The following is a 14,437-nucleotide window of genomic DNA, read 5'->3' as shown; positions in this document are numbered from 1 at the left end:
TCATGGGACTGGGACACCACCCCAGCCACAAAACCTTCAACCTACAATCTGTCCTGGGGCAATGGTGGTTCGGTGGGAGTGGCCAACCAATGACTGGTCTAACTTGAGACCCACGCCACGGAGGGAACCCATGCCTGACACTGTCTGGATGGCCAAGAACCGGAGGCTGGAGAGCTCAGAGACCTAAGGTAGAATCAAATAGGACTGGAAAGTCAAAAACAAAAATGAAATGATTTCTAATGATATTCTACTATACTCATAGATTGGTGCCTAGCCAAATCATCATCAGAGAGGCTTCCTCAGGCATCTGGTGAGAGCAGATGCAGAGAGAGACCCACAGCCAAACATTAGGTAGAGAGAGAGCCCAAACTAGAGATCTCCATCAAGTCCCTCCCCTCATAGTTTGGGGAATCCTGCAGAAGAGTGGGAGGAAGGACTGTAGGAGCCAGAGGGGTTCAGGACACCATGAGAACATGGCCCACAGAATCAACTAAGCAAGCCCTGCACGGGATCACAGAGACTGAATTGAAACCACGGAGCCTGCATGGGTCTCACCAGATCTTCTGCATACATGCTGTGGTTGTTAAGATTGGGGTGTTTGTGAGTCTCCTAATAATGGGAGTAGGGGTATCTTTGACTCGTTTGCCTGCTCTTGGGACCCTTTTCTTCCCACTGGGTTGTTTCGTGCAGCCTTCATATGAGGGTTTGTGCCTAGTCTTACTGCAGCTTATTAGGCCATGTTTGGTTGATATCACCGGGAAGCTTGCTTTTTTTCTGGAAGAGCAGTAGATCTGGGTGAGAGGGGAGGTGAGGGGGCCTGGGAGGATTGGAAGGAGGGAAGGGTGCAGTAGAGATGTTCTGTAAGAGAGAACAGTAAATTTTAAGAAAGGTTTGTTTTATTTATTTAAATGTGTGTATGTGTCTGTGTTAGTATATGTTAGTATATGCGCATATATGTGTGCTTAGGTGAACATGCCTGTACAGACGCAAGTTTCTGGGCAATCAAAGAAGCCAGAAGATGTTGGATACCTTGGAGGTGGAGTTACAGGCACTGGCAGGAAGTCTGGCTTGTTACATGGTACTGGGATCTCGTTATTGCTCTGCAAACACTCTTAACTTCTGACCCATCTTTCTATCCTCCTAATACTGAATCTTTGGCCCCGAGAAGTGTTGGATAGTGGTAGGTGCCTAAGAGCAGCTGGCTAGCAGGACCCTTTGGCTACTAGACAGAGTCAGGGTGTTCCTATGGGCTTGTGATCCTCAGCTGAGAGTCTCCAGCTCTTTCCTCCCATGAGGGGTCAAAGGTCCCAGGCTTCCAGGGACTCAGAAGTCCAAGCAGGGACAATAGCAGGAGCCTGGAGTTGAAGGAGGATGCTCAGTGGATCTACAGAAGATCCCTTAGCCACCAGGGTCTCTTGAACTCCACAGTCAAACCATGGAGGAGCTAGAGGAGAAAAGGGATGGGGTAGGGTGGGTGGGGTTGTGATACAGTATTCTAATTAAAAACACAAAAACAAATTAAAATTTTTCTAAGGGGAAATGAAAAAAGTATTTTTGAAATAAATTAGTTTATTTTCAGATGAGTAAACATGCCATTTATAAAAATGTTTAACACATTAGATTTCAGACAATGCAAACTGTCTATTAAATCATAATCCACACTGAAGCATCAAAAGCCTAGGCAGATGGTAAAATTGTTTGTTACAACATGGATTCAACTTTTCATGACATGTTTTATTTGCATATTTGAAAAATACCCTAAGCGGATTCAATTGTGTGCAATGAATCTAGGTAAGTTTTCTATGTCAAGGTAAGAATATACCACTTTTTAGGTTCTTTCTTTCTTTTTAGGAGACAGGGTTTTATTGTATAACTCTAACTGGTCTAGAGCTTGCTATGTAGACCAGGCTGGTCTCAAAGATTTACTTGCCTTTGCCTACAGAGTACTGGGATTAAAGCTTTGTGCTACCATCGACAACTCAGTTTATATCTTCAATTTGAACAATTCAAAAGTATACTAAATAAGGTTCTTATATTTATAGATCTTGTATATAAATGTTTTAAACCCCAGACAATGTCAAGCAACATCTGTTTATATTAGTTCCTTTGTATCAACAGTCTGATTAGTTTATGAAAATGTTCTTTCAGTAGTCCATATTTATCAAGTCCTTACTGCTGTGCTATGAAGGACAGAAAGGTAACACTGGAGTCTACCTCAACAGCCAACTGCTGATTGTTTAGGTCAATATATACTTCTGTGCACATTTAGGAAGTCTATATTACATTTTCTAAGAACAAAACCAAATATGGAGTTGGAGATGAGACCACAGTTAGAGAAAATAATTTTGTCCGGTTCTTAGCTGAACTAATAAGTACTTTTGAGTAATTTTCTCAGAAAACAACAGTAGGTTTTTTTCCTTCTGCCTCTTAGGGAATCACTGCTGCCTCAAAAAGTACATTTCTTTACATTAATTTTACTATAATGCAAACTTGTAAGATAATTTTATAATTTCTATTCTTTTGCAAGTTGTAATACAATGATAATTGGTTTACGGACAAAAAAAATCAAGTAATTCTTAGAGCAATGTTAACATATTTTATTAGTTTTAACTATTTTAATTTCTTTCACATTCTAAATGAGAAAAAATTACATTGTCTTAATATTTTACCACTTAAAAACATAGCTAGTTCTTCTAATAAAAGGAAAAAATGAAGACTTATTATAATTTTAAAACAAAACACTGAAATAGAGGCATGAGTTAATAAAATATTAACCTAATTCCAAGATTACAAAAACACAACAGAACAACTCAGGTAGCTTCTTTTTCTACAATGAAATCAGAAGAGCACAGACTTCCTTTCAATCCCCTAAAAGTTTAAGTCAAGTTGATCTCTGTAGGCATTTTAATTTTCAACTTAGTAATGAACTGAATTATTTATTTAGTTGATGGTTTTAGTAGCAGAATGCCATCTTGTTTCGTAGTACAAACTAAATTAAGACTAACCAGAAAGCACGGAAACACACGTTAGCATCTTACCTTGGCACACTGCATGTGATTGCAGCCTTCATTCTTCTGTATTGGAGACTTACAGTTTGCACAAGGTTTGGAGTTAGTTAACAACCACAGACAATTGGCAGCATCCTCATAGGCTTCACTGACTCCAACGACTTTGAGGTATTGGGTACAAACATAGAAATATATGATTAAGCATACGACTCCAGGTGGGAGGGAACTAGACTTTTCTTTGCAGGGTGTCTCTCCGTTGTAATAACATATTTCTTTTTCCTAATAGTGTCTATGGAAAAGCTTTTAAAACTGCTTCATTTTCAATAGTATAAGGACTTCTGTTCCAAAATTATTCTTAGAAAATCTATTTGAAAGGAGATTTCTCTGTAAATCTATACAAATAAACTGGGGAAGAACCAAAGTTTAAAAAAAGAGTATGTGCTTTGTTTAAATTAACTATTACAGCCACGAAAATTATAGAAATAATGATTATGTTAGACCAAAAGGTTCTCAACCTGGAGGTCAAAGAACCCTTTCACAGGGGTCGCTTAAGATGGCCAGAAAATGGGTTGAGTTAAGTTATAAGAGCTGGCTAGCAAGAAGCCTGACCCATAGGCCATAAAGCTGGTAATTAATATAAGCCTCCGAATGATTATTTTATAAGTGGCTATGGACTGCAGGTGGGAGAGATTCGTCTAGACCATGGGGCCTGGCAGGACTAGAGAAACTTCCGTTACATTCGGCTGTCCAATGTGTTGGCTCAAGTTTCCACCTAAAACCTGAGAGAACTTAATAACAGATCCTAAAACAGAGCCAAAAACAGCTTCCTACTCCACGTTTCATGCGGACCAAGAGATGCCGCAGCATTCGGGCTTGAGTACAGCATGGCGGATTCTTGCCTCGGTACACAGAGGTGTCTCCAAGCTGCACAGCATGCTTGTTGGTGGGCTAAGTGTGACTCTCCTGGGTACCTCCACCATGCTGAGAAGCGGAAATGGGTGGAGTCAGCAGCCAGGGCTGCCACTTCAATTTTAGCCACGCTGCAGTTTGCAATGATCAGAAAAGGATTATAGATACACAAAAGACAGATTCAGGTGGAATAAACCTCTACATGGTTTACATTATGTGTAAAAATGTACACAGGCTTGGAAGAGAGAGGATAAGAAGGATAGACAGTTATATAAAGAAATAGATAATTAAAAAAATAAAGTCTTTAAAGAGACAATAAAATTAATATAAAAAATAAGCCACATAAAGATGGAAATCACAGAGAGTCTGGGTTATATTGTCTTTGGGATTTTTAACTGCAGAAAGACACTAGACTGTAAAGGCTGCTGAGTTAATTCAATGTGTATTTTAAAGGTAACTTGACCTCAAAATTTGTGTCTAAAGATACATTGCTTTGGAAAAGAGGTTCTGCTTTTGTTTCTACAGAAGATGAGAACCTGTGGATTGCTTCCAGGCTAATATGATTTGATCAACCAAGACCCCCTGAAAGGTCGATACAGCCTCACAGATTACTACAGCCAAGATTTAACTATAATTCTTAATTTTCTCAGGATCCCCATAAGATTGCCAGTACCCCCAACCAGAAGGAAGTAGTATGAGAAGCTACACCCAAATTCCCAAAATATGGTTTATAAATGTTTATTTTTATGTATAAGGGGTTGATTATAAATGCAATCCCTTTCTAAATAATAAAAGGGGATATTATAGATATGATAGGATGAAAGGGCAGATTATTGAATCTACTTTTAAAGAGCAACAACTTGTTTAAAATGTTTTACATTGATATAGATTTTAGTGTATTACAAATTTAAAGTTAATTTTGCTATACTGTAGTACATTTCTCTTGTTTAAGGTATTATGTTTATACAGCTCATTTGAAATTGTAATATATAATTAAGAAATATAGATTAATAGTCATCTATGATAATCAAACTAACAGTCATGTTAGTTAAGTTTTCTGGGTATACATAGATATATTTCAATTAGGTAAGTAATCTTCAAACACTTCAAAGACCTAGAGAATACGGCATTTAAAATATTTAAAACCTTAGACTTTCCAGACAGTGAGACACATCTGCTCCTGGCAGTCGATTTACTTCAAAGAAGATGATGGGTATTGAAGAAATTCCATATGGAGTTTGCTTTCCTTATGGCAAAAGTTAGCCACTTGGGCAAGAAACTGTTCTTGCCTGGACTGCTTGACAAAATGTTGTATTGATTGGACATACAGGACCCATGGAAAAAAGACCACAAAATTTTGCCAAAACAAAGCAAGATGGTCCTTCATGTTCCTGCTTCACAGAGGAGACTGCCAGATATTCTATAGGACACAGGGAGAAGCGACTAAAAAACTCTAGACTTAAAGGCTGAAGATGGATGCCCCAACATTGCAGAGGAAATTTGGGTGACTGTCCAGGCAGCCAGATGTCTCTATCATTTCTACAATTATGGAAGTTGCTTGCAATGCACTTCCTGTTTTCTTAGGTAATATTATATCCTTCTGGGGTCTTTGATGTAGTTGAAGGCTAAACAGTTATAATTAAAATTCTCCTTGGTTATGATAAAAGATAAATTAGATGTGAAACTTTAGACTCACAGATAAATATAGGATAGATGATAAAATATTTTCTTTAATTTTGCCAAATACAAATAGACTAGATGTAATTCTTGCTTGATAACTGTTCTATTATATATAATTTTACTATGTTAAAGTTAAAAGCTTCCTTTTTGATTAGACAGAAAAGGGGAAGTGCTGTGGGATATCTTTCTGTATGCTGTGAATATGTGTTGCTCTGATTGGTTGATAAACAAGCTGCATTGGCTTATGGCAGGGCAGGATAAGGTTAGGTGGTACACTCCAACTAAAGACAAGATGAAGAAGGGTGGAGTTGAAGAAGATGTCAGCCTGCCACCCAAGGAGCAACAAGATACCAGCAGACCAGTAATGCCATGGCCTCGTGGCAACATACAGATTAATAGAAATGGGTTGAGTTAAGTTGTAAGAGCTAGCTAGCAAGAAGCCTGATCCATAGGCCACAGAATTGGTAATTAATATAAGCCTGTGAATGACTATTTTGTAAGTGGCTGTGGACCGCGGATGGGAGAGATTTGTGCAGACCACGGGGCTGAGCAGGACCGGAGAAACTTCTGGCTACACATATTTCTGATGGTCTTAGAAACTGAGGCACTGCTCCTCTATCCGTCTCCAGGCAGGTCTGCCCAGGTGCAGATACGCCCACATATGAGTAACCAGAACTGTATTAAAGGGTCACAGCATTCCAAAGGCTGAGAAACACTCACTGTGTTATACTATAATTTATTTAGACTTTAATTCTTTTAGACTTTTATTTTGTTCTATGTGTATAACTGTTTTGTCTCTATGTATGTATGTGCATCTAATGCATACTTGGTGCCTGCAGATGTCGGAAGAAAGTGCTGGATCCCTTGGAACTGGAGTTGTGGATGGTTGTGAGCTACCTTGTAGGTTTGGGAACCAAATTCAGAGTCTCTGGAAGAGCAACAAGTGTCCCTAACCACCGAGCAATCTCTCCAGCCCTTGAACTATACTTTCTTAAAACAGGCTAGTTGCAAACAAAATTGTCAGGAATTTTTCAGAGTAGAAAGCACTAAACACCAACATCTGCTTTGTGAGACAGAGCTTGCTATGCATAGTCCAGGCCTCCTACAAATTCAGAATCTGCCCTCAGCCTTCAGAGTGCTGCAATCACAGAAGAGCACAGTTTTCCTTTTCTTTTTTCTTCCTTCCTTTTTAAAGAAAAAAGAATCTTCAATTACTTCCGATAAACAGATTCAATGGGATATGCCTAAAACTAAACATCATCTCTCCAGATCCACTTCTTTTATTTACCCATGTCTGTAAGTCATCTAGTGGGCTCAGACTCAGTCTACTGGGTGGACTGTCTTCAACACCCTCTGGCTAGGGCACTCACAGCACATCACTGACTCCACTCCTGACCCTTCCACTTCCTTTCCATCCTCAGTTTTGGGAGTTTTAGCTAGGGTCCTCCACATGTCTTGCCTAGACAACAGAAACACAGGAAACCAAGCCATCTTTCCAGTTCCCTCTCCCTCCTACTTCCAACGATACTGCCTACACAGTGATCCTTTAAAAACAAAATTCTGCTTACAATCTTTCATTTGCTTCCCCTTGACAAAGGGCTACAAGACAAAAATCAAATCGATTTAGGAAGCAGGGTGAAGTTCTTCATGACTTGACCCATTCACTTGGCAAGTGTCACCTGGGGATTAGAGATATGTGGCTCAGTGGGGAAGTGCTTGCCCCATACCAGCTTGATCAACTGTCTTCTTTAATTCAATTTACTCTGCTATAATTTGAGATCTGTAATCTTAAGGAATGCCACAATTTTCATTTTACCTTCCCTCTAGCAATTTAAAAAGTAAAACAAAATTAAAATTTTGTTTTTCCTGTAAGAATGGCAGCAATCTGTAGGTTTTCTTCTCTTTTCTACCTCTAACTGCACTGGGAAGCCTTACTTTTTCTGTAGTGAAAACAATGTCAGGAAAAGTCACGTAAGAATCACTGTAAGTGGTCATTCAAGTCAAGGCTTTGATTCCATGCTCTCTCTAAAAAGAGGTACAGAAAGGTTTTGGCTGTACTGTCCAAAGCAGGGGAGAAACCAGACTGTGCCCCCCTCCCCCCAGACAGGGTTTCTCTGTGTAGTTTTGCACCTTTCCCGGAACTCACTCTGTAGCTCAGGCTGGCCTTGAACTCACAGAGATCTGCCTGGCTCTGCCTCCCGAGTGCTGGGATTAAAGGCGTGTGCCACCACTGCCCGGCTCCAGACTGTGTTTTAAAAGAAATGTTTCCTCAATCCTCACATACAAGACAAAGAAGTGGGACAGAGACTGGGGCTAACTGACCCTTAGGAAGTGGCTCTGAATGTGAACCAGGGCTGGGTACTAGGAGCAGCCCTTCCATGGAACCTAGCAGCAGAGAGGGGCTGTCTTGCTGCACTGATCCTGCAAGCTACCTATATATGTTTGTATCCACAACACTGCAGCACATGCTGTTGACTATAAAATACTGGCTTCTAATTCCACACAGCAAAGAGAAGCAGCAGCAGTAGTGAGGTGGTTGGACCATGTCAGTTTCTACTTGACAGAAAATGGTTGGTGTTAAGAACTCACATTGTTTGGCAAGGACAGGAATCTGAGAAGGAACTCAGTATGGTTAGTGTGGTCAAGTTGTGGAGCCAATGCTGTAAAATTTAAACATATTTAAAACATCTAATTCTTATTTAAAAGAAGGGGCCTTTATTCTCTTCTCCACATCAACATTATTTTTAGTTTAGAAGCTCTAGCATATTCTTATGATCCGTATTGTTCATTGTTATAATAAATAAAGCACAAAGCCACTCAAACAAAGCCGCTGTGTGATGCACAACATAACTCTTTTCTTCCACTCTTGGAGAGAAGGATCGTTTCTAACTGCATTCTAGGGGTTATATGACGGCAATTAGGAATTGACCAACTACTGTTATAATAAAATATAAAACTTCCAGAGAAATGTCTTCACTCAGTTCTCTGAATCTGTTTTCTGTGCATCCACTTCTTTGAACCCACCCTTCTAGGCACTTGTGATGCACATCCCTCCGGTCAGTCTTCTTACCCTGTTGACTTTCAAACTCTCCCACTCACCTCCGCTGGCCTGTAGAGAAACCCTTGAGTGTGACACAAGCGTAGTGAGCAAACTCCTAGGTCTCTCTTGGCAACTGAGACTTTCAGTGCAATCTCAGCTTTGGTTCTACTTTGGTAGTTACTTCCCAGGTGGACATTCTTTCTTCTATCCTGTTTTCTAACATTCTTCCCATCTTTCTGAATCAAAATCTCATTTGGACAATTTAAAGGAAAAATTTTGATTTGTAGGCTGTCTCTGGCCAACACAAATATCATGCATCCTACTGCTAGCCTTACACTTCTTTTCTACTCTTCCCACAGGATGCTTATCACGTGCAAGAATATTCTTGCCCAGGCTCAGCACTAACCTTTTCTCACCAGGCAGGGTTTTTATCCTCCTTCCACAGTAGAAACTTATCTGAGGTCCTGGAATAACTGACCTGGTTTTAATACGGTGAGGGACAGCACTGTGCTGTCCTAACTGAAACATTGCCTCTGGAAGAAGATGAAATTTACAAGTCTCAGGGAACTCCTGGAAGTTACAAGATTCACAGGTTACAGCAGAAGTAACAAGAGCTGGGGAGAAAAGACTCTCCAACTAGCTGGGCTGTCACTAAGCTGTGCAGGAACTTCGGGAACACAGCTTTTCAGGTATCTCAAGCTGAGGGGAACTTTCTCACCACACAGCTGCCTTTGAGCCCACCATTCTCCTGCAAGTAACCCCAATAAACCCACTGGTTCTCGAAGCTAGACTGGGTGGATTTGTTTCTCTGGTCTGTCATAGGTGCCCTGTCTGGGCTGAATAGATACCTGTTCATACCTTCCCAAGAAATGTGACACAAGTAATTCTAACTATAAATTCCCCTACAGTATCTAATCAAGAAAGTGGAAGAGTTGTATGATAAAAACTTTAAGACATTGAAAAAAGAAACTGAAGAAGGTATCAGAAGATAGAAAGCTCTCTCATACTTATTGATAAGTAGGATTAACATAATAAAAATGGCCACCCTACCAAAAGCATCTACAGATTCAATGCAACTCCCAACAAAATTCCAATACAATTCTTCACAGATCTTGAAAGGACAAATTTCCAGCTTCATATAGAAATACAAAACAACAACAACAACAACAACAACAACAACAAAAAACCAGGATAGCTAAAACAATCCTAAATAATAAAAGACTGCTGGAGGTATCATCATCCCCAATCTCAAATTGTACTACAGAGCTATAGTAATAAAAACATGGTATTGGAACAAAAACAGAAACACTGATCAGTGGAATCGAATCAAAGACCCAGACATAAATTTACACATCTATGGACATCTGATTTTGACAAAGAAGGCTTTAGAAATACATAGTGGAAAAAAGACAGCATCTTCAACAAGTGGTGTTGGTCAAACTACATGAGTGAAGGCTTATAAGGCCAAATGAGATGGTTACACATGATTTACATGACCTTTCCTGGAAGGGGTCTATTTATATTCAATAGAGAAGACAATGTCAGGCCACAGTCACAATACCATTCACCAGGTACAGTTTGGTGAACCAATGTGTTTATTGGGGATCACTTACAGGAGCATAGGTGACTCAAAGGCATCACCAGAAAGGTCAGGTAAACATGGATGATGACTCAAGAAAGCTGCATCCCCCAACTTCTATTGCACAGGGAACATGCAATCATTCCCTGCCAGTTTCCTGAGGTGGATCCAATGAGAAATACTCCCTGTTTGTGGCACTGTTTGGGAGTCTCAGCTGATGTGGCCTTGCTGGAGGAAGATGTCACTGGGGGCAGGCTTTGAGAGCTTAAGGCCTTCTCTCTTTGCTTTATGCTTGTTGACAAGATGCAAACTCTGAGCCTGTTGCTATAGCTGCCATGCCTGGTGCTAGCTGCCACGCTCTGCCATCAGGGACACTCATCTCTCTTCCTTCTCTTGCTTGCTCATGGTGTTTTATCAGAGCAATAGAAAGTAACATATATATCCTTTAAGAATATCCCCCCCCCCCACACTTGCTTTACATATCAAATCACAGACTTAGGCCAATTTTAGAATAACCATTTATCCCACAAGTACCATACATTCAAAATGTCTACATAAAGGGCCATTCTTTTTTCTAGAAAGTAACTTCTTTATCTGAATTTGCTAACTCTGACTAATGGTATAATGGTCTACCTTATGATACAAATTAAAAACCTCAACTTCTCAACTACTGGTCTATCTATCCTTCAAGCAACCCCGCTACAGTTACCAGCTATTCTGATAAAAATAGGGTTGATAAACACCATGTGCCTGTGTAAATAATGTACTCCATGGCTTACTCTATTAAAAGTAAGTGACATTCCAATCAGCAGACAACATGAACCTCAGCGATCTACAACACTGAGGACTATCCCTTGGGCAATGGGAAATTCCCTTCCATAATACAAGGCCAAAGGTCTCATGGCTTCAGTCTCTCTCCAAGTGAGACTTCTGATATAAGTACAAATGCCTCCTCCATACTTTGCCTATGCAGAGAAGCCCAAAGTCAATTCACAGTCCACCGCCTTCAGGAGAACCTGCAGTGCTCCTTCTCCCTTCAATGCCAGAAGGCTGTTCCCACGCCAACTGACCGAACTCTATGCTACTATATCTATATAATAATCTGACAGCTTCTCCTAGTCTCTGCCCTCCCTAAAGGCTGATGTCTTCTTTAATAATAAGTGTTTTGCTCTGAAGTATAGATTCACCAAGTGAATTCTTGATCTTGATTTGAAACATCTCAAACTAACTCCAGTATCTAAAACACATACGAAGACCCTCACTAAATCTTCACTTACATTACTTTAAAAGGAACTAGCTGCTGTTAAACACTTTAGATAATGGAAGTTATTACAAAGAAAATATATTTATTTGTTAAATATGGGAATTGCTATTGGGAAGAATGTAAAAAGGAATCTTTCAGAAATTCAAATCTATTCTGTCACTTGATACATGCTTTATAGCACTCAATCCCAGTGCCATCTCATCTGTAAAATGGGATTACTAATATCACTTCATATCCTTTCCATGATGGAGCAGAGATAATGCATTTATAGAAGTTTCAGTATGTATCTGAACCAACTAAGCAGGTGTACTGGCTGGTTCTGTGTGTCAACTTGACACAAGCTGGAGTCATCAGAGAGGAAGGAGCCTCAGTTGAAGAAACGCCTCCATGAGATCCAGCTGTAAGGCATTTTCTTAATTAGTGATCAGTGGGGGAGAGCTCAGCCCATGATGGGTGGTGCCATCCGTGGAGTAGTGGTTCTGGGTTCTATAAGAAAGCAGGCTGCCCAAGCTGGGGGAAGCAAGCCAGTAAGCAGCACCCCTCCATGGCCACTGTATCAGCTCCTGCCTCTGGTTCCAGCTCTGCTTGAGTTTCTGTTCTGACTTCCTCCAATGATGGACTACAATGCTGAAGGTAAGCCAAATAAAGACATTCCTCCCCAACTTGCTTTTGGTCAGTGTTTTGTCACAGCGACAGTAACCCTAACTAACAGAAGGGCTCCCATGGGCTCACAGAGACTGGAGTGGTAAGCACGGGCCTGTGTGGGTCTGCACCAGGACCTCTGCATACATGTTATGGCTGTTAGCTTGGTGTTTTTTGTGGGACTCCTAACAGTGGGAGCGGATTATCTTTGAATCTTATGCCTACTCTTGAGACTTTTTTCCCACGTATTGGGTTGCATCATCAGCCTTGATATTAGGGCTTTTGCTTTGCTTCATTGTATCTTGTTTTGTTGTGTTTGGAGGAAAATGGTAGGGGAGTGGATCTGGGGGAGACAGGAGCTGGGAGGAGTGGAAGAAGGGAAACTGTGGTCAGAATGTATTATATGAGAGGAGAGTCTATTTTCAATAATGAAAAAAAAAGACATCTCAGTGTTTAAGTAAATATATAGAACTGCATAGTAGCAAGAAATTAATTTCTCATGGGAAGTTTCAGTGGAGTAAGTTTTTTTCTTACTATAGATCATAAGGTTCATCCTGTAAAGTACAGAAAAACAAGGTGGCTCATTTAAGGATGAAAAGGGCTTCGTAAGAGACTTAAATGTGACCCTCACTTGCACCTTAGCTAAAACATCTACCTGTGATTCTGCCCTGTATATACATCCATCTCCAAAAGGATCTAAGTGAGAGAGGCTACAGGGTCTAGCATTAGCAAATTTGAAAATTTCTCTTAATGAAGATTATGAGAACTCTGACATTATTTTTGAATGTCTGTAGGAAATATGTAGCATGGCTATGTAAAATTCCACTTACGTTCCTCTGGCTTCATTTCAGTTATTTTTTGTAGCCAATTTTTCCATGTTTGGCAGTCACAAGGCTCATGTGCTTCACCAAGGCACTCCCTAAAAAAAACAAAACAGAAAAGCCATCAAAAAATAGTCCTCATCACTATCTGGATAAAAATACATGGATGGTAAATATTAATCCAATTTGAAAATTGAAAAAATTAAGGTACAAATGATATATGAAGCATTTCAAAAGTGGATTTGAAAATGAGATTCCAAAGCTAGACAACTTTAGTCCAATTTTAAAAATCAGTATGGTTGTACATTTTAAAAGTCCCACATAGATTATTTAGTATACAACTGAGTTTTGCAGTTTTCAGAACTATAAAACATAATTAATTGTTTTTAGCCTCACGCAGACTTCTAACTCTTGATCTCAGGTGTGTTCTTTGTTACCAGCACTGCATGCTCTTAGAGGTACATTAGAGCAGGCCCGACTACACCACCCCATGACCCTCCTTCATTTTAGAGTTTGAGAAGCACTGTTCAAGTAATTCTTCTAGTTTGATCTACCTGTGTCCACTCACTGCAGCCCCAGGGCTGGGCTTACAGACACCTGCTACCAGGTCTGGCTTTTCTGTAGGTATCGGGGATCCAAGCTCAGGTTCTCACGCTTGCTCAGCAAGCACTGAATCCACACAGCCATCTCCCTAGCACTGAAAATCATATTTGTATTGTGACATCTACCTCCAAAACCTCTGGTAACTGCCATGCAAGCAACCAAAAGTTATTTTTACAGGGATCTTGGAAATTAGATATAAATAACTGAAAATAACAATTTATCATTTGTAATTCAATTATACATTCTTTCTATGAATATATTAGAGCACAAATATTAAGAAAGAGACTAAACTCTTTAAAAAGTCACTCATTTTGATTCAACATGGTGCACATTGTGTACCATGTGTCATTAGGGAGAGAAACTCCAAAATCTGGACATATTAACACCACTGTTACTATCTTCTTAAATGAAGATTTTATTTATAAAGGTTAAGTTTGTTCAATGACATCATGAAATCTGCAGGCAAATGGATGAAACTAGAAAATATCATCCTGAATGAGGTAACCTAGACTCAGAAAGACAAACATGGTGTGTACTCACACATAAGTGGATACTAGATGTAAAGCAAAGGACAATCAGACTACAACCCACAGCTGTAGAGAAGCTAGCTAACAAGGAGGACCCTAACAGGGACGCATGGATCTCCCAAGTAAACTAGGGATGTGTGTGTGTGGGGGGGGGGGCAATGGAGGGTAGGGGATGGGGACATAAGGGAACGGGATGGTCAAGATGGAACAGGGATGGAGTGAGAGAGCAATGAAAAAAGTATCTTGATAGAGGGAGACATCATGAGGACAGGGAGAAACCTGGTGCTAGGGAAGTTCCCAAGAATCCACAAGGATGACACCAGCTTAGACTCTTAGCAATAGTGGAAAGGGTGTCTGAGCTGGC

At 40.1% G+C, this 14,437-nt stretch overlaps 1 protein-coding gene across 4 annotated transcripts in view; it reads right to left on the bottom strand.

The window, feature by feature from the left end:
- Ankib1 (ankyrin repeat and IBR domain containing 1) overlaps positions 1 to 14,437 on the bottom strand; it is a 112,771-nt gene that overhangs the window by 16,987 nt on the left and 81,347 nt on the right. For all 4 annotated transcript variants that reach the window (XM_059257318.1, XM_059257321.1, XM_059257319.1 and 1 more), the window contains 2 exons: positions 12,953 to 13,041; positions 3,039 to 3,169 (listed from right to left, as the gene is read on the bottom strand). In XM_059257318.1, the coding sequence (XP_059113301.1) occupies positions 3,039 to 3,169; positions 12,953 to 13,041 (220 nt within the window). The remainder of the gene's footprint in view (positions 1 to 3,038; positions 3,170 to 12,952; positions 13,042 to 14,437) is intronic.

The sequence above is a fragment of the Peromyscus eremicus genome, chromosome 3 (genome assembly GCF_949786415.1).
Source record: "Peromyscus eremicus chromosome 3, PerEre_H2_v1, whole genome shotgun sequence".
In the NCBI taxonomy this organism is placed as follows: Eukaryota; Metazoa; Chordata; class Mammalia; order Rodentia; family Cricetidae; genus Peromyscus; species Peromyscus eremicus.
This window is presented reverse-complemented; position numbering and strand designations above follow the sequence as displayed.